The sequence below is a fragment of the Oculina patagonica genome, chromosome 8, assembly GCF_052425735.1.
Source record: "Oculina patagonica isolate OP01 chromosome 8, crgOcupat, whole genome shotgun sequence".
In the NCBI taxonomy this organism is placed as follows: Eukaryota; Metazoa; Cnidaria; class Anthozoa; order Scleractinia; family Oculinidae; genus Oculina; species Oculina patagonica.
Genome location: NC_135765.1, coordinates 3,254,398 through 3,272,683, shown reverse-complemented (window position 1 = coordinate 3,272,683; position 18,286 = coordinate 3,254,398). Strand labels below are relative to the sequence as shown.

Genomic DNA, 18,286 nt, shown 5'->3' with positions numbered 1-18,286 from the left:
GAATAAAAAAAAAAACCCGAGGAGAGGAAAGTACACAGAGAAAAAAGGATGAAAAGCTAGTTGTGTTTTAAGCTCCCGTCTAGTTTTGCTGCATCCCATAGCAATTCTAGAGCTTGGGCTACCCATGAGTGTGACCACAATAACGTTTGGGAAGTGTCAGGATTCTCAACCTTGGTCATCAGCACTCACAACACCTTAAAAATTCCAAACAGATTAATTAACGAGGCAGGTAGAAGCATGCTGCATAGCAGAGGTTTTTAAAGCTTCAAACACTACACTTGCATGTATAAGTTGCCACAACTGGCTAACTGTATGATTTGTTTGTCTGGCTATCACCTTGTTGACGGCAATCCTGAGAAATTTTGTGTCTTTGTAATTCACAAGTCGCAATATTAGACAAATAGACTTAATTTCTAGGATAGGAATTTATAAGAGATAATTAATTTACTGTTACTTGGAGTTTGAAAGTTTAAGACAACAAAGATACCAATAATTATCTTGAAGTCAGTTTTGGTTTAGCTCTTCTATGCAGTTAAATAAAACCAATGCAGTAGCTTGCTTTCCTGCCATCAATAACCTTAGCTTAATCTGCTTCATAAAATTCCCAAGTGATTCATTTCTATTAAGACCTTAAGAAATGAAGATTTTTTGTTCGATATTAGTATTTTATGCGAATGAGATCTGCATTAAACTACATTAACGAGTTCCATTTTACATGGATCCAGTTATTTTTACATCAAGCATGCTTGTTGGTGTTAAATCACTATGAAAAAGCATATAAAGAGCACAACGTTTGTGTTCAAAGGTGCTAGCTCACAGGTCATTTTTTCTAGACTGGATTTCCAAGTCTCAACTTTTGCCAGTATTTTCGATTGTCAATAACTGTTTCAGTCCAACTTTAATGGAAGTCTGTCTTGCAGAAATGGCCATGTAGTAGTTAGCTCCTAAATGTGTTTCAATTCAACTACAAATAAAATAATGTGACAGTTTAGTCTCTGTTAGGCACCAGTAGATCTCAGTGAAGTATTTGTCATTATGATTCTGACCCTGAAGTCTCATTACATGTAGTTAGGGTGTATCTTCAAAAACACCAGCATATCTATGCATGGTTATCTTGAAATAATACACCAGCCTTTCTCGAGATGACAGTATGTCACTCGCAAACATTAGCCTTAATGTTTCGCAAATTATTTTTCAGAAGTTAATTCTTCAAGTGTATGCATGTGTTTTGTATGTGCAAGTTTTGCTTTAAAGTTCCTATTATACTGTGTTTTGCTTTTAAAGTAACATTGAAATTGCTCAAGTCTGTAATTGTTGATGTCTTTATTGTTTTATGTTGTTTCAGCACGCTGACATTTCAGCTGTGATAACAGTATTCAGTTTATTGCTTGCCGAACACTGTGACTAGACTCAAGGCAATTACACTCGCTTTTAGGAAACAAACTTTGTTTTTGACATTGCCGTCGATTATTCTGTCTGGTCACGATATGGCTGATCAGGTTTTTGATTGACAGTTGTTCACTGTATTGGTTTGTCACATTGTTCAGTAAGCAATGATTTAAAGATAAGAACACAAAGTAACCTTTCATCCAAATCATTTCTTGAACTGAATCTTTAAAGTACTTTTACTAAATGTCTGCTTCTAAATTTTTTCGCTAAATAATACCAGCGTTCTTTGCAGAGCATTGTTGGATGTCACTAATACTTGATTTGGATGAGAGATAATTTTGTATAAGGAAATTAAAGAAAAAAACATACACTTACTTTTGGTTTAGTGCATAGTTGTCAAGGACGATTATGTGTTAGAGAAACCAAAAAATTCAAAGCTGTTTAACCCCATGTGAGTTTTGTGGACTAGTTGATTGTACTTTGGAGTTATTCCACATTAACTGCTTGCCATGGAGGTTAAATATATGATGACTTTATGTGACACCAGAAATTATTAAATAATCGCCAGACCATGGTGTAAGAATAAGTAAGTTCAAAGTTTTTGCCCAATTTTAGTGGACCCATTATTGACCAGTAATTTACGAGTAATGTACTTTAACTATTCCTTATGCTTAGCAACTAATAATGCCCATGAGGTTTAGTTACATTCTGATAAATTATGTGATCTGGGTTAAATTTTGGGCCCTGTTTTAAAACTACAAGTGAGAAGTTTAAAGTAATCAAGAATATCTACTGATTTTAATTTGTTGTGGTGTCAATAAAGTCTGAGAAAGTGTAGAAACATTTTGTGGTCTCGGTGTGTAACCGATAATTTTCAATGTTTACCCTCTACCAAGATACTCAAAAAATTTCTGTGGTGATGGATATATCAATAATACTTGAGTTATCAGTTTATTGTGGTTTTCAGTGATAAATTATGCAAACTCTGAAATTCAATCCTAAACCAACCATTTTATGCTTTTTGCTGCCGTCAATCATCCTAGCAGACCTCTCGGGAAACAAGCTCACTTCAACTGGGTCAAAAGGTCACGTCTGTCAGTTGTGATTGCTTGATTTCGATCCATTTTGTTTGTTTCTTATTTTCATGGTTCCTTGCCTGATGCCATAATTATGATTGACGGCAGGGAAAAATGTAATATTGTTTGTTGGATTATGAATTTCAGAGTTTGCATATCACTGAAAACCACAATACGATGTGAAGTGTCCAGAAAGGGTGGTCTACATTAAATCAGAAGCACGGTAGTTTGCCTGTGGGAGGCGCGGTGGCCTAATGGTTAGCGTGCTTGACTCCGAGTCGAACGGCCCGGGTTCGAGGCCTGGCCGGGGCGCTGCGTTGTGTTCTTGGGCAAGACACTTTACTCTCACAGTGCCTCTCTCCACCCAGGTGTATAAATGGGTACTGGCGAATTTACTGCTGGGGGGTAACCCTGCGATGGACTAGCATCCCATCCAGGGGGAGTAGCAATACTCCTAGTCGCTTAATGCTACAGAAACCGGGATAAGCTCCGGCTGTATGGGCCCACTTGGCTCGGACACAGACTATGGTAGTTTGCCCCATTCAAAGAAAATAATTATTTCTCTACTCTAGTTTACATAGCACGCCTATACAAGCAGTGGAACCTCATTCTCTACCGAGTTAACTCCCTCCCCCAGTAATCCTCTTCTCTAAGGAGAGAGGTTGCTTTTGACTGTTTCTTTAGAGTTTCCATCGCAAAACATGCATCTAACCAAAATGGGATGGGGCCAGGCCAGTTGTTAGTCTACAGTAGTGATCCTCATCAATCAAGGCAAACTTTTGTAGGTGGCCACCAGCCACTTGCAAAGATTACATTTAACCTCTCAGATCCCATTATTAACACCAACTCCAAAACCACAAAAACGATTACAGTTTTAACCGCTTATCCACTAGCCTGCAGAACAGGTCTGTTCTACAGGCTACCCCACCACTACCCCCAAGAGTATCTACTTGCAGGACTGTACAGAATGTGTTTATTTCTTTTTAAAAGATCTCCAAAACAACCAGGTTCTTTTAAATGTTTGGAACACACAACGAAACACTTGCCCCTTTATTCACAACACTGTCAATATCTCAAGTCCTAAAAGTCACAATTTAAGGCACTGTTCATTTTCACTGCACTTCCACTAATGTAATCTATTGCATATCTTGCACTCTGCAAAATGCTATGCATTGGGGAAACGGAAAGGAGACTAAAAAAATTTAGCCGCGAGATCACTTCTGTGTACACACCAAGGCGTAAAAACAACAAGGAGGCCTCTAAACTTGTTTTAAAGCACTCATCAGCATCCTTGTCTCGGAGAGGCGATGCACTAATGGTTGTGAAAACCACAAACTTTGCCTTCCCACAGAATGTGTTGCTCCAGAAAATAATTTATACCCCTCCCATGGAAGGCTTTTGGTTTGAATCCCCCCACCCCTCTAGAAATTCCAGTTAAGCCCCACACTTTCCTTTAAAAGTTTTGGATTTTGAGACCCCCCCCTCCCCCTCAGAATTTCCAATGACCTTCCATCGTGTGGGCATGAGTAATTTCTGGAACTGCACAATCAATGAACACTTTTCATTCAATTCATCAATTAATTTATTCATGCATCGTTCATCTACCATGTTCAATTCCAATAACAACTCAATAATCTGGCAATTAAATAAACACACCCACAATCCTCCACTTTTCTCCAGTGATGGGCTAATGCTTAAAACGTCAGCTTTTCCAAATTCACTTTGGCAGTTTATTTAGCTTTATCCAGTTGATAATCAACTAAGTGTATCATTCATCGGTGTCCATGTGTTACAGTCAAAATACTCAGCGCATGCCCCCTAGAATTCCGGAATAGTTTTGATTAACAGCGAATAGATTACATTATTCATTTCAAACATTCAAATTTAATTTGAATAATATTCTAGATCATCCAACTGTGAATGCATAAGCACGTGAACATGTCAAAAATAAACCAATTTGATTGGTTGATTTTTGACAGGTTCACATGTTCATGTGTTCAAGGTTGGATGATCTACAGTATTCAAATTAAATTTGAATGTTTGAAATGAATAATGAAATCCGTTCACTGTTAAACAAAACTATTCCGGAATTCTAGGCAGCACGCGCTGAGTATTTTGACTGTAAATGTTTTGTTCTTCTTCTCACATTATTGCTCTATTTACAACTTGTCTTATTTGATAAACGGAAAAAAATGAAAAGAAAATGTCAGTTCAAGCCTGAAAATCCAACATAAATACCGTTTGTCATGATATAAACAGCTCACAGTTGTACTTCCAGGCACATTGCTTGTACAGGATATAGATTTACCAGTATTAATTTATGGCCTACCTATCTACTAGATGGTTCATTATTGATTACGAGAATGGGACGCAATGTATGTGATGAAGCGTGTGGTTCCTAGCCTCTTTACAAAGCAGTCATGAACGAGTCAAATGTACAACAGCCGGTAGAGGTGTTTCTTAAATGATTACATGTACCAAGAAATGTGTTTTGTTTTTTTCAGGGTTGTATTCATTTGGCAGTTTCCATCAATATGACAAAAAAAAACTTTGCTTGTATGAATGAAATAGCACAATTAAAATGTTATTGAATAGGTAGAAAGGAACAATTTCGCCAATTTTTACAGTGCCCTTCAGAAAAAGCACACCCTTGAAATCAGAAAAAGTGCCTGAGTGCACAAAAGTTGCAAGAGAGATGATTCTTGTTCACTGTACTTGTTGACACTTATACTATTTAAATTATTTACAAAAAAGAGACAGTTCTATGCTTTTCTATACATAATTACACTACAAATTGCACTTATACATTCAAATTGATAGCATCACTTTCTCTTTCATCCGACCCTGAGCTAGTGCTTTCTTCCTCATACTTGCCCTCTGACAAGTTTGACAACCTCTTCTCCGCCATTACAAAAGGGAGACTCTTGAAATTCATTGGCGGTATCGTCACATTAAAGCTGCCTTCTTTATTGAGATAACGAAATACATAATGCCCCTCCATGATCCCGGTAGGGGTAGAAAATGTTGTGCAACTGATGTATTCATGGAGGGCCCCTGGCGTCATCACTGGAAACTCCCCGACTACACCATCACCGTGTACCTCTTCTTTGATTCCATTTTCATCTGTGATGTACCAGTGACGTGTTGTCAGCTGACATTTGTTCATCTGAAACAAAAAGCTCATTTTAAAAGGGGCTTTGTCACAGATTTTACCTGTGTCACAGGAAACCTAAAAAATAATAATCATTAATTTCCCCGCCCCTTTTTTTTTTTTTTTTTTTTTTTTTTTTTATTCTAATTTTTTTTTCTTTTATATTTTTTTATAAAAAAAAAATCCCATTTTTTTTAAAAACTCTTTTAACCACAAAAAACGAACCAGACGACTGGAAATCATCTTTAATGGTCCATTTTTAACAAAAATTGCTATATTAGAGTACTGAAAGTGTTAACGAGCATCATTGGCTGAGGATGACTTGCATGTAAAATGGATTGCAACATGAAAAATCAAGGCTTAACTTTTTAAGTTGTTTCAGCGTGTCTTCAGAAAATTGTTATTTATAGCTGTAGCTTGATTTCTATCAGCAAATTAAGGATTTGTTGCATAACACAAATGTATCGGGAAAAAAGTTCCAAAAGTTATAGAACAAATCATTTACCCATCTTTTCTGGACTGAAGTGGTTTATTATGTACACTGAACAAATGTACATGTACTGATAGAAAATTAAATATTGTCACCTACCAAAGAGTCGTCGGAATCCATTGAAATTGATATGCGATAAGTGAAGAAGAACAGTGGCGGTTTCACACTGCTAAGCTCGGGCAGAAATGCAGTAGTCGTAGTAACTGTGATACCTTTGGTTGTCATGGAGCCAGAAAACAGGAACTTGTAAATTTCATTTTCAATAACAGGGTAGCAGTTCCTAGACAACTGATCGGCATATTTACAAAGCCACGCAGCAAAATTGTTCCCACCAAGAAAATGGTGCATTCTCATTGGAGAGATCTCAAAATTGTCCACACTACGATCAGGACTTGGCCAAAAGATTTCTCCTGGATTATGTCCCTCTTCCTTTGTCAATGCCATGAATTGCCCACTCCCAGTATTGACGCAAAAGGAAATGGGAATACAGTTGCGCAGTCCATCCCTTGGGCGAAGGCCACTTGCAGCGACGCTGAGTTCCAAAAGAGATTCACTTTGATAGTGGTTGGATATTTGCATGGAGCCGATCAGCCCTGGACCGACAAGTCGCTGTCCATTGTGGATACGAAGTGAGCATCTGAGGTCAGTTGGAAGCGGACAACCTACAGAATAAATAATCACTTTCTGTTGGCCCTCTGTTTCAACTTTTTTTTTTTTTTTTTTCCTCTTTTTTTTTTTTAAAAAAGGGGGGGGATATTTTGCCGGGGCTTATTTTTTTTTTTTTTTAAAAAAAAAATAAAAAAAAAAAAAAAAAAAAAAAAAAAATTTTAAAAATAATTTTTGCCCTCCTTTAAATTTAACATTTTTTTAAAAACCCAAAAAATAAATCCCCCAAAAATAAGGTAGTTGTAGTTGTATCAGTATGTTTATAGGCAAAAAAAAATCACTCAAATTATTGTTCTTTTATTCTGGGAAAGAATTGTATATATGCAAAAAACAGAATGATCATTTGAAATTTTGAAAGAAACCTCTTGAAAAATACCAGAATCTTGTTTTGTGGGTATGGGCTGAATACATGTCCCCCCCCCCCCCCCCCTGAAAGGTACCAATATTCTAGAACAACAAATAGTTCTTGTGATGTATTGTTGTTGTTGGTTTGTTTGTCTGCCATTCTTGAAATAAATATCCTAAACTGTATCAAACCATAAATTAAACGCCATCACCTTTATATGGTAGTCTACTGCCCCCCCCCCCCCCCCCTCACCACAAACCACAACCCAAGAGAATTATCAAATTAGTGAAGAGATAACACATTGTAATGAGTGGACGTTAATTCGTGACTGCCGTTCGTGTGTGTTGGGTTATATGGAAAGTATTTTTTATGCACAATTTAGTAGTGGTTATACGAAAACTTTTCCCTTTAAAGTTAAGCTTATGTAAGCCGTACTTGATACGTACCATTAAGTTCCTTTAATTCAGCTTTGTTAATCTCCTCCTCTGTTAATCCATCGTTCAAAGATTCGTAAATGCTAGAACAGTGAAGCTTTGTAAATTCTTCAATGATGTTCCAAGCTCTTTTAATGGAAGCATAACACCATTCGTATCGCGCCCAGTTCGCTTTCCATTCGCAGTACAACAGTTTCCAGTTCTGTCCCGGCGGGCATTCTTCTACCAACCAAACTTCTTTACACCACGTTTTCCACGCCGGAAGACCATAGACAACTTGATTGAACCGACTGCAAACCTGACAGCACCTTGCCAGGTCTTTTCGGTCCAAGAAGGAGAAAATATTTACCAAAGGAATAACAGGCAAAGATGAAAGGTATGTGCACTTGGCCGCCATGTTGTATGTTAATCGATCGGTCCCAGTCTCTCGGTGGGGAAGCGCAAGTATCTAAGCATGGGTGGGGTGGGAAAGGGGAAATAATTGTTCGTGATTTTCCTTATCCCACCCCAGCAAGTTAGGTTTTTACATACTACCGTGAAACTACCCTGGGAGCTAAACCAGCTGCCATTTTCAAGTCTTGACTGTTCAAGGAAGGAATATATTTAGGTTTCTTCCGCTAATACAAGATCATTACAACTGATGACCGCTATTCAAGAGTATTCAACGTGAATTCCAGTAATTTCAGGTATTTATCAGCGATATTTTCGGCATGAATCTGAATGTTTCGTTGTAAATTAGTAATGAACGAGTCATTTAGACTTTTTAAGCTTATTTCAATTTCCGTGGTTAAAAATCTTTATTACGTTCTTAAACCTTTTATTATTCGCGTGTAACAAAGACTAATCTTTAGTTTTGTGGTTTAAGTTGACAAAACAAAGAAAAGGATTTTGAAATAACTGTTTGAAGTGTAAAGAATAGTAGCTTTAGGAAATTTATGTTTTATTGATCAATGTGATCACAAGGTATTCAACGGTTTTCGATCTTTCCGCTCGATTTTATATTTTACTTTAAATTTTCAGCGTGACGAATTTAAATTAAATCTAACTGTTTTTCTGAAGCTGAATACATTGTGAATTATTTTTGTGGTGAATATAATAACGTGATAAAATCAGTACGTAGTTTAATTTTATAAATTGTAACACGAAATTTGGATTTTGATACATGTTTGTTTTGTGCCTCAAGCTGTTTTGGCGAAGTTATGTGACGTGTCATTCATGTTATTGTAACATAAACAAATAGTATAAAAGGTTAAATGTGCTGTCTTCTATTTTAATAAGGAGACAAAGCAAGATTAAATCTTTTATATTTATGTGTTATTTTATGAAGACAGTTAATTTTCCTACAATAAAGCATATTTTTTGACAAAATTCATAGTGACCACTATGAATTTTGTCAAAAAAATTGCTTTTACTATTTGTCTTAGCGTCCGTGGCAGGGCTCACGACTGTTGGTTTTAGTCTGGTTCAAAATCTGGTCACATGATGTGCGCTCGAGCCTGATCAGTGATGTCATTCCCCGGCGTCATGTCGTGTTGCACCGCAGGCCAAAAATTCACGTACAGTTTTGACACAGACTAAAACAACGGTCCGTGAGCGGGCCGAAAGCTTGTCCATGGACGTCTGAGACGAATAGTATATTGTAGGAAAATTAACTGTGTTGAAAAAATTTTTCAACTTTCACAAAGCATAAGCATTTAGTGGTGTACTAGTGAATTATTAGTGTGTTCAAGCTACTTTTTCTGCTTTATTTCTCTTTTTTGGGGTTAAAGGGTAAAAAAAATGTAGCATGCCTTTTGGATTTTGACTTTCCGTAGTCAAGCTTGCATTACCATCAATGAGACATCTGACAAAGTCAGTCCCTTGGTTTGAGCAGACTTAATGTTAACTTTGATTACGTAATTTTAGTTTCAGGTTCAAATGCACATTCAAGGACCAACAGCATGATGGCGTTGAGTAACATTTACAAACCAGAAACAAACAAGTTTTCTCATCTGGGAAGTGATGACGATGATGACTCTGAGGAGCTTGATGATGAAATTGACGACAGTTACAACAAGGCATTGCACAGTCCTACAAGAAATGTTCAGAAACCATTGATGCCACCAAACAGAACCACAAAAATACGCAGAGTACACTCAAAGCCGTGGTGTACAACTAGGGCTTGTTTTGTTTGCTTTGTATGGCTCGCATTCTTTTCTATTTGTGTTTCTGGCCTTGTACTTCTCATTCTAAAAGCAGTTGACTCAGTAGGCTCAAAAACAAAGGACCCAAATGAACATTTTGTCAAAAAAGTTCTCTTGGATAAACAAGGGGACTCCCTGGATGACGAGAGTATTTTTGTCCCATGTGATGAAGTTCAGGTGACAAATGTGTGGCATACAACAATGCCAAAACTTATGACAGAAACGGCTGTGCGGCTTAACGACGTGAATGAAGATGGTGTTGATGACATCATGGTAGGATTTTCAACTGGCGTCGATGGCTACAATGCACCCAAAATATCTTGTGACCTATACTTCAATGGAACCTATCCTTGCTATGGTGGATTATTAGCCCTTGATGGTAAAACTGGCCAAGAAATTTGGAGACATTACACCATGCATGAAATCTATTCAGTAAACTGTAATGGAGATTTGGATGTGGATGGGGTGCGAGACTGCTTGATTTCTGGGAGGGCTGGAGTTTTTCAAGCCATTAGTGGCAAGACAGGCCAGCTGATTTGGAATTTTGGACCACAGGAATCTAGAGATACTAACATGAACTTGTATACAGCACAGTATGTGAGAGATCTTAACGCTGATGGAGTGATGGAAGTATTGGTCACACATGGGGGAGACCCTATGGCGTAAGTCCTGTCTGTTCAAGTTTCATTGTTTGTACATTGTGGGTAATTTTTGTACAGTCATTTAGAATGTGGCAGGTGCGGTGGCTAAATGGTTAGTGCGCCAGACTCCAGATCGAGCGGTCTGGGTTCGAGCCCTGGCTGGGCCACTGCATTGTGCTCTTGAGCAAGACACTTTACCCTTATAGTGCCTCTCTTCACCCAGGTCTATAAATGGGTACTGGCGAATTTAATGCTGGGGGTAGACCCCCCAATGGACTAGCATCTCATCTCATCTCTCCGGAGGGGGGGGGCGGGGGGTGGAAATACTCCTGGCTGCTTAATGCTACAGAAACCAGGATATGAGCCACTTGGCTCGACAACAGGCTTTACCTTTTACCAGGTAGAATGTAGCCCTTTGCAATTGCAACAAAAATTTTTATTACAGTGTTAAGAGTATACAGGGGCAAAATAGGGGAGACAGTAAAGTAAGTAAACCGAAATACAATTTGTATGTTGTGGGCTGTTGAAGTGGGTCTTAATTCAAACAGTTGGCAGTAACCGGTATGCCTTTATCAGTTGACTTAATTGGATTATGGACAAATGCTAGACAAACATAAAACAAAACAAAACAAAAATATCTAGAGACGAAATATCACAATATGCAATGTATGAAGTAAAATGTATAAAACACGTTTACAAAATAAATACTTCCATTATGTGAAAAATAATTTCTTTAACAAATTTGCACATCATCTTCTTTGTATTTTTTATTTTGTTATTTAGTGAACCAAACAGTCCTCAACGTCTGGTCGGACGGCTTTTAATATTCTCTGGCAAAACTGGAGAGGTGCTAAGATGGGTAAGAACTCCAGATGAAAGGGAGACATACTTTTCTCCTGTTATATACACACAGAAGGATTCTGCTGAGCTGGTGCTGTTTGGTACTGGCGGGGAGACACATCCAGGAGGGCTGTGGGTTGTTCCTCTAATGGATCTATATCAAGGCTTGATTGAGAACTCCAAACTCATTTATAAAGATGAGTATAAAGGTACGTGTAAGGGCTGGGTTACACTACTAAGAGGGTCAAAATCACAACCATTGGCAAAAGCACAACACAAGCTCAGATAAAAAAAAAATTCTACAAATTTGATGCAGAAGTAGAAGAATTTTAGAATATTCCGGTACCTACTCTTTCAACTTCATTTGGGTTTTGTACCTAGGGTACTTTTGCATTTCTGCCTCTGTATATCAGTGAGATTTGGGTTAAATGTATCAGACATGAGGGAGAGTGTTTCATTGCATTTCCAAACATTGAGAAGAGAGTTGAAAATACAACATGCAGCAGACTGAGTATTTGTGACAAACTTAGAGGTGTTTGGAAAAGTGATTTAACATTTCCTTATTAAGTGTTTGATATATCTTTCAATAGAAACTTAAACTAAGGAGTAAACAAAGAAACAAAATCAGTATGCTAATTAAGATCAGATTTCCAAACCCCCATTACAGATATAGTTTCCTTTGTTTCTAATACAGTTGACTCCCGATAACTCGAAACCTTCAAGGGAAATTGAAAACGGTTCGAGTTATCGTGAGTTCGAGTTATTGGGAGTCAAAAACAAATGACCGGAAATAAGGAAAAAACGGTGTTTACTGATTTTCTATTCATACAGTGTAGACCATTGTAAATTTTAAACAAATATAATTAGAGCATAGAGAAGCCAAAAGAAAAAGGAACAATATATTTCTAAATCACTGTATAAACCAGAATGTAACGTTATGTAAAACAAAGCGAATCAACAGCGAACGTTGCAGGTTTCAAAGAGAACAACGCTATAGGCTACTGCAGCTGCAGAGTTTATGCGATTTACTTTTTCAAGAAATGGTCAGTTAAGTCGTCCTGGCAATAATTCTTTAAACATTTTCTAAGGTTGGATTTGTAAGAATCAGTATCAACCACCCGCAAATAAACTGAACGTCTGAAGCACGTCAATGGCGTGGCACAGTTGTGTTTTGAGGGGCGTTTCAGGGATGGCTCTGACTCATGTACGTGTTTATTTTAAAATAAATTCAACGGTTGAGACTACAGTACACTGTTTGTTTTGACTTGTCACATATTGACAGACATGGTTCGAGATATCGAGGGTAAAAGTATATAGAAAATGACCTGAAGGGAAACGAAAATTAGTTTGAGTTAGTGGGAGATTCGAGTTATCGAGGGCAGTGCTCGACACTACCAGACCGCCCAGACTAGAAAACTTATCTGGGCTACCTCCCGCCCTATAAATCTGACTTTGAATTTTCTCCTAACCTTAATGAGATTACATCTAGGGCCGATCAATTTTTTCGTCCCCTTAATCGCCACGCTCCTTGTAACACTTACCTACTAGAAAACGTTAGGCCTGAGCCAGATTACATTTTCACAGAGGACAACACACACTAAGAGAAAAAGAAGTGCGATCAGCAGTCAAGAAATCCGAGTTGGAAGAAAGCATATCCAGTGCTGCGATTCAACGAGGAAAATTACTTGTGTGGACTCAAAAAATATAACGCTAAGAGATTACCTGATTCAAAATCGGCTTTTTAAATTTAATTATTATTTGGGGGGAGGGGAGGGGGACCTGGCTAGTGACTTGCCCTTGTGGGCTAGTGATTATTTGTACTTACTAGCCCACTGCCTAGTATTCAAAAAAGTTAGTGTCGAGCACTGGAGGGTTTGAATTACCGAGGGTAAAATTACAGTAAATGTATGACGGAAATCCAGGGGAAATCGATTTTGGTTCGAATTCGCGTGAGGTTCGAGTTAGCGAGGGTTCGAGTTATCAGAAGTCGACTGTAACTTGATGAATTATTAATGAGTTTGAGAACATCCTTTGAAACCATGGTACAAGTGTAGGTTATTGGTGTTAGCTGCACTGATATTAATCTTGATATCCATATCTTTCAATAAATAATATTGTTTTATTGTAGGGGTGATGAATCCTCCAGTTCTCGTGGATTTAAACAAAGATGGAACTGTTGACATCGTCATGACAATGTATAACACGACAATCATTGCTTTTGATGGTGAAACTCATGAGAGGCTGTGGGATTTTGTTTTCCCATCAAGTGAATCTTATTCGTAAGTTATCCAGTTACATTTCAGTTAAAATTTAACTTTAATTGACACTACAGACATAAGGCAACCTTACCTTTGCCCCACGTCATTTTACCATTTGACGGTTAAAAAGGTACCTGGTACCTGGCACGTACCATCAAGACGAGATAGCTTACCTGACTGCTGCAGTCTCCAAAACGTGTCTATTGTTGCCCAAACTTCCCTCCCCCTTGCCCCCTCCCCCCCCCCCCCCACACACACACTTTTTTTGTCAGGTTTGCAAATACCTAGTGCTTACAGGGTATACTCTATAGGCCTTGTGAGAGAGCGCTCAATCCACAGGCCAGCTTGCTAATAGCTAGGCCAATCTATCGCCCACACTATTGGCTTTTTGAAATGCTTCACTGTTCGAACCTTCAAATGAGGAATTCCTGTAAAATACCTTACAAACTTGAAACTGTTGCAGTATTGATTTCAGAATTTGCTTCAGCCTTTTGTGTACATGACTGATCACAGTTCCTAATGGTTTTCCCAAGTATGTTACACAAACAACAAGTCACCTCTTTCTGGGTTATTTTGTCACATTGCACAGCCTCATACAGTGTACACGTACCGTATTTACTCGAATAAGCGCCGCATTTGGGCCAAAAAAAGTTAATAAGCGCCGCCCCCGAATAAGCGCCGCTTAATCGAGGAATTCCGTTTAACTAAAAAAAAGCACTACAAAGCAACTCTAAAACAAACTTAGACATTTCTCCCGGGGGGGTACTCCCTATAATGGCCTATACGGGGAGGCTCCGCCCGAAAGGGGTACCTTTTTCAGGCTTCAGGTATATAAAAGGGTAGGGATTTCACGAGTTTAAGTATATGAAAGGGTATGGAAATCTGTCATTTGGCTATTTAAAAGGGCCTTTAATTAAAATATTTCGAACAGACGCAATTTATGGCTGTATTATTTTAATTTATTAAGCGCTACATAAAAATGACAAGAAAACATCCTATTTTAAGTCCACGCCATGTCTCTTAGGTATATGAAAGGGGTACCTTTTTTCAGTTAAAGGTATACGAAAGGGGTACAATTTCTGTCAAAAATGGTATATAAAAGGGTAAGGGGTTAGAACTTGGGGCGGAGCCTCCCCGTATAAAACTTTTTTGAGTACCCCCCCCCCCCCGGGACATTTCTTTTTCATCAAAAGCAATGTTTTGCAGTTCAAAGTGATTGTTTTACCGCTCGCCCATTAGTTTTTCTTTCAATACGTAGTTCTGTTAAGGTTGTGAAGGCCGCGAACTTTGCCAAGACAGCTAGAAGGGGACGGCTGTACACAGGCTAAGCTAGCGCCACTTCTCTCTTCAGCAAGAGACGAATACTGACAATCAAAAGACGCTGTTTTCAATTACTGTAAAAGATCAGATTCTTTGTGGCATCCAAATTTTAAATAAGCGCTGCCCTCAAATAAGCGCCGCCCTCGAATAAGCGCCGCACTTGAGGCGGGAAAAATTTAATAAGCGCCGCAGCGCTTATTCGAGTAAATACCGTATGTGATATTGACATGCTATCTCACCTTATTTTCTCTCAGAATCCCAGCAGCAGGCTTCTTCAACAAAGACAATGTTCCTGACTTTCTTGTCAGATACAATACTGGAACAGGATTCCCAGTTTATTTCTACTCCAATGTGAGTTACTTTTAACATGTGTGTAAATATAAAACAAAACCTGAGATAACTTGTAGCCGGTGCAACCATAAGTTAACCATGCTGCTTAGAATTACCAATGAAAAACTGTCCTTCATTACGTGAGTAGGCTCTGATTGCCAGAATAAGGTTCCATTTTCAGATTCAGCTTCCATTGTAAAAATTGGATGCCATTAAGGGGCTGCAAATAATATAATTACCATCTTTATTATTTACTAAGAACAATGTCTTACGAAGACAACATCTTGCTCGGACAAAACAAAATTGTGGTCGGACAGTTTTTTATTCATCTTTGCTGTAAAATGATTTATGATCAAAAAATTGTCCGGACATTACACTGTATGTCCGACCACACTTGGGATTTCGTAGGACGTGAGCAAATTTTGGTCGGCCAATGTCCGATGACCGACTGTTTTTGCAACCCTGCATTACTATTATGATATGCCATTTTCATGTTATTTTAACACCAAGAGTAGTCCCTCTTTTTTCTTGATTGTCGAGAGAAAAGTTAGAAAAAAGAATGAGGATATGGCAGTGTGGAAGGGTGAGGTCAACTTTTTGTAGCCATTTTTTTACGCATTAACCTGCCGTTTCCAGAATGGGGTTGTGATCGTGCTAGTTCCATGAATTTATTGGACACCAAACTGAGCTGAACCTAATAATGAATGATTGATCCCCATTGTTGTAAGCAATAACTGCTTTAGGTGATCTCATATTTACACAAGTCATATTGACTGACAGGTGACAGTCCTTGATGGTAAAACAGGCAAGCCACTGGTCGCGCCATTTGTAAAGTCCTCGTCAATGGCCAACACATCCCCACTGTCAGTCAGTATGCAAGGACTTGGTAATGACCTGTTCATATATTGGATATCAGACTGTATCGGCCATGAGGGAGATGGTCAAGAATTTGAGTTTGTGGAAGGAACTAATGTTCATGAACAGAGTCGTGCTGACACTTGCAAGCTGCGGTACAATGCAAAGAGCTTCAGCAAGCTGCGCGTTACGAATCAAAACATGGGCTTCCCTGGCAAAGACATTTACTATTCAGGTAGGGCAATGAATGTTAAATAATGACTACTCATACTCGCAAGAAATAGGATTGTAACAAAGTGATGGTCAGTGACAGTTCCAGAGGTGCTCAGGGGGAAGAGAGAGTGAAGTGTGTGTGCCGTTGTGGGGGGGGGGGGGAGGGGGAGCAAAATCTTTTGAACCCCATGAGCCTTATATTTTTCCGTAATAAAGGGGGTGGCTCGGGGGAAAGGCTTCTTCAGTGGAACCGCCTCTGATGGAATGCCATTAAATTTATCTCATAGAGGACTACTCGGATATAGAGCATGAAGTAACAGGAGAGGAGCAAAGTGGTTCTGACAAGAACTCCAGCACTCACTCACGAGAAAGAAGGCATGTTGGTGCTCCGGACCATGGTGGTTATCAGAGGCTGATGGCGACAGGTAGTGTGGTAGCGTCACTAGGAGAGGAGAATAACACAGGTCCTGCAGACTCCATTGATGTGGTGTTCACTACATACTGGCAGTACCCAGCTAAAGTCAGGATTATATTGCCTGAGGATAAGGCTTGCATTGAGAACTTCAGAAACCTCAGCAAATCAGGTAACGTTTGTTGAAGCTTGTGTAGTCTAACATACAGTGATACACACGATACTGTTGGCAATTGAGGTTTTTTTATCGATTTGTGACGTCATTGTCACCAATTTTGTACAAAATTTATGCCTGTGATTTTGACAAATCAAAATTAAAGTCCAAAGTGTGTCATTGCATGTTTTCCTAAGAAATTAAGACAGAATACGGCATCAATTTAAAAAAAATTAGATGGAACATGTTGTTTCTAGTGGTTTCACTGTTTGTTTATTAGAACATCGCACATAGCAATAAAGTTATCATCGTCATCATCATCATCATCATTTTTATTACCAGTATCACATACGTCGTTTTCAAATCCCGTTAAAGGAACTTAAAGCTCCACATTGCATTTCATACTCTTGCTTTTTTATTTCCAAGTGGCATGTGCGATCAAATTTTTAAACGATTTGCGAAAATTAGACCCGTCGCGTAAAACTTTACAGTTTACAGGGTCTTTTTTTTGCAATCTCTAGTCGTTTCAGTCCCAGAAATATTGCACGGGGGAACTCGGCGTAACCAATATCGAGGGAACTTTTTTCATGTCTGAAATCCAAATTTGCGAAAATTTGTTCCCGCCAAACGCTAAAAATCCGTCATCCGCGAAATCAAACTTCTACGAAAATTTCGTGCCACGCAGTACTACTTTTTCAAAGGCTCCATTTGCTTTGTAACTGTATATACTTTGTTCTTTACAGGAAAATTCGACAATGTTGTTGATGAAGACAAGAATGAACAGCTTGGAATTTACGACGCAGGAGATTCCGCCGTGAATGAGTGCCTCAAGAAAAAGCAACAAGCAAACAAGGACGGGATATTTATCAGTCAGTCAGACTACGATATTTACAAAGTACACTTTGGAAGTCTTTCTGTGTATCGGTTTTCCCTCAAGTGCAAGTGTAACAATCCTTCTCCATCGAAACGCTGCAGCAAGTTTCTTCCAATGACCCAGCAGGGGTGGGGTGGCTATATGGGGACCCTCACTAATAGCTATTTTGTAACTAGAAAAGGACCCTAAAGGGGCCTTCCTTCCTTAGGATGTACAAACAATTTTCGTTTTTTTTTACTACGAATGTTACTGATCAAATTGATTTAATATTTCTTTTCAAAGGGAGTGCCGCTATCCTTTATATAGAGTGTAACTTCGGGATAAAGTACAGTAAAAGTTACGTGTTAAAAATTAAAGTAGTTTTTTTTTTTTAGTTTATTGTAAGTTAATAAGAAAAGACAGGAAAATCAACTTGTAAATATGAAATAGGTGAAGGGCCTTTAAAACAACACTTGAGGTAATGAACATTTTTACTCCAGAATGGTTTTAATGTAAAATTTGCAGAATAGGATATACTTAAAGATATTTGTATGCCTATAAAATATTTTATTACTCGAAATAATTGTAATTCCGCATGACAACTTGACTATCAGTGGAAAAAGCTCATTTTTATCGCATTGCCATTCACAAATTTATGTCTATGAGAGTTGAGTT

General features: G+C 38.4%; 2 protein-coding genes across 2 annotated transcripts; one reads left to right on the top strand and one right to left on the bottom strand.

Annotated features, from left to right (window-relative positions):
• Nucleotides 1-4,955: 4,955 nt before the first annotated feature.
• On the bottom strand, nucleotides 4,956-7,955 carry LOC144662681 (F-box only protein 3-like). Its single transcript, XM_078523539.1, has 3 exons — nucleotides 7,565-7,955; nucleotides 6,206-6,768; nucleotides 4,956-5,631 (listed from the first exon to the last, which is right to left on the bottom strand). Exons 1-3 carry the CDS (start codon nucleotides 7,947-7,949, stop codon nucleotides 5,266-5,268), a joined length of 1,314 nt encoding a protein of 437 aa, XP_078379665.1. The 5' UTR covers nucleotides 7,950-7,955; the 3' UTR covers nucleotides 4,956-5,265.
• A 141-nt stretch (nucleotides 7,956-8,096) lies between these two features.
• LOC144662480 (uncharacterized) lies at nucleotides 8,097-17,828 on the top strand. The gene is made up of 8 exons (XM_078523292.1): nucleotides 8,097-8,238; nucleotides 9,458-10,397; nucleotides 11,160-11,425; nucleotides 13,345-13,495; nucleotides 15,049-15,145; nucleotides 15,905-16,214; nucleotides 16,480-16,776; nucleotides 17,502-17,828. Exons 2-8 carry the CDS (start codon nucleotides 9,493-9,495, stop codon nucleotides 17,819-17,821), a joined length of 2,346 nt encoding a protein of 781 aa, XP_078379418.1. The 5' UTR covers nucleotides 8,097-8,238; nucleotides 9,458-9,492; the 3' UTR covers nucleotides 17,822-17,828.
• Nucleotides 17,829-18,286: the final 458 nt, after the last annotated feature.

Coding starts and splice junctions, on each gene's coding strand:
- LOC144662681 (XM_078523539.1), bottom strand. CDS start 7,949: ATGGCGGCCAAGTGCACATACCTTTCATCTTTGCCTGTTATTCCTTTG. Junction 6,769..7,564: donor TGAATTAAAGGAACTTAATG/GTACGTATCAAG, acceptor TTTATTCTGTAG/GTTGTCCGCTTCCAACTGAC. Junction 5,632..6,205: donor TGGATTCCGACGACTCTTTG/GTAGGTGACAAT, acceptor TTTTTGTTTCAG/ATGAACAAATGTCAGCTGAC.
- LOC144662480 (XM_078523292.1), top strand. CDS start 9,493: ATGATGGCGTTGAGTAACATTTACAAACCAGAAACAAACAAGTTTTCT. Junction 13,496..15,048: donor CCATCAAGTGAATCTTATTC/GTAAGTTATCCA, acceptor ATTTTCTCTCAG/AATCCCAGCAGCAGGCTTCT. Junction 15,146..15,904: donor CAGTTTATTTCTACTCCAAT/GTGAGTTACTTT, acceptor ATTGACTGACAG/GTGACAGTCCTTGATGGTAA.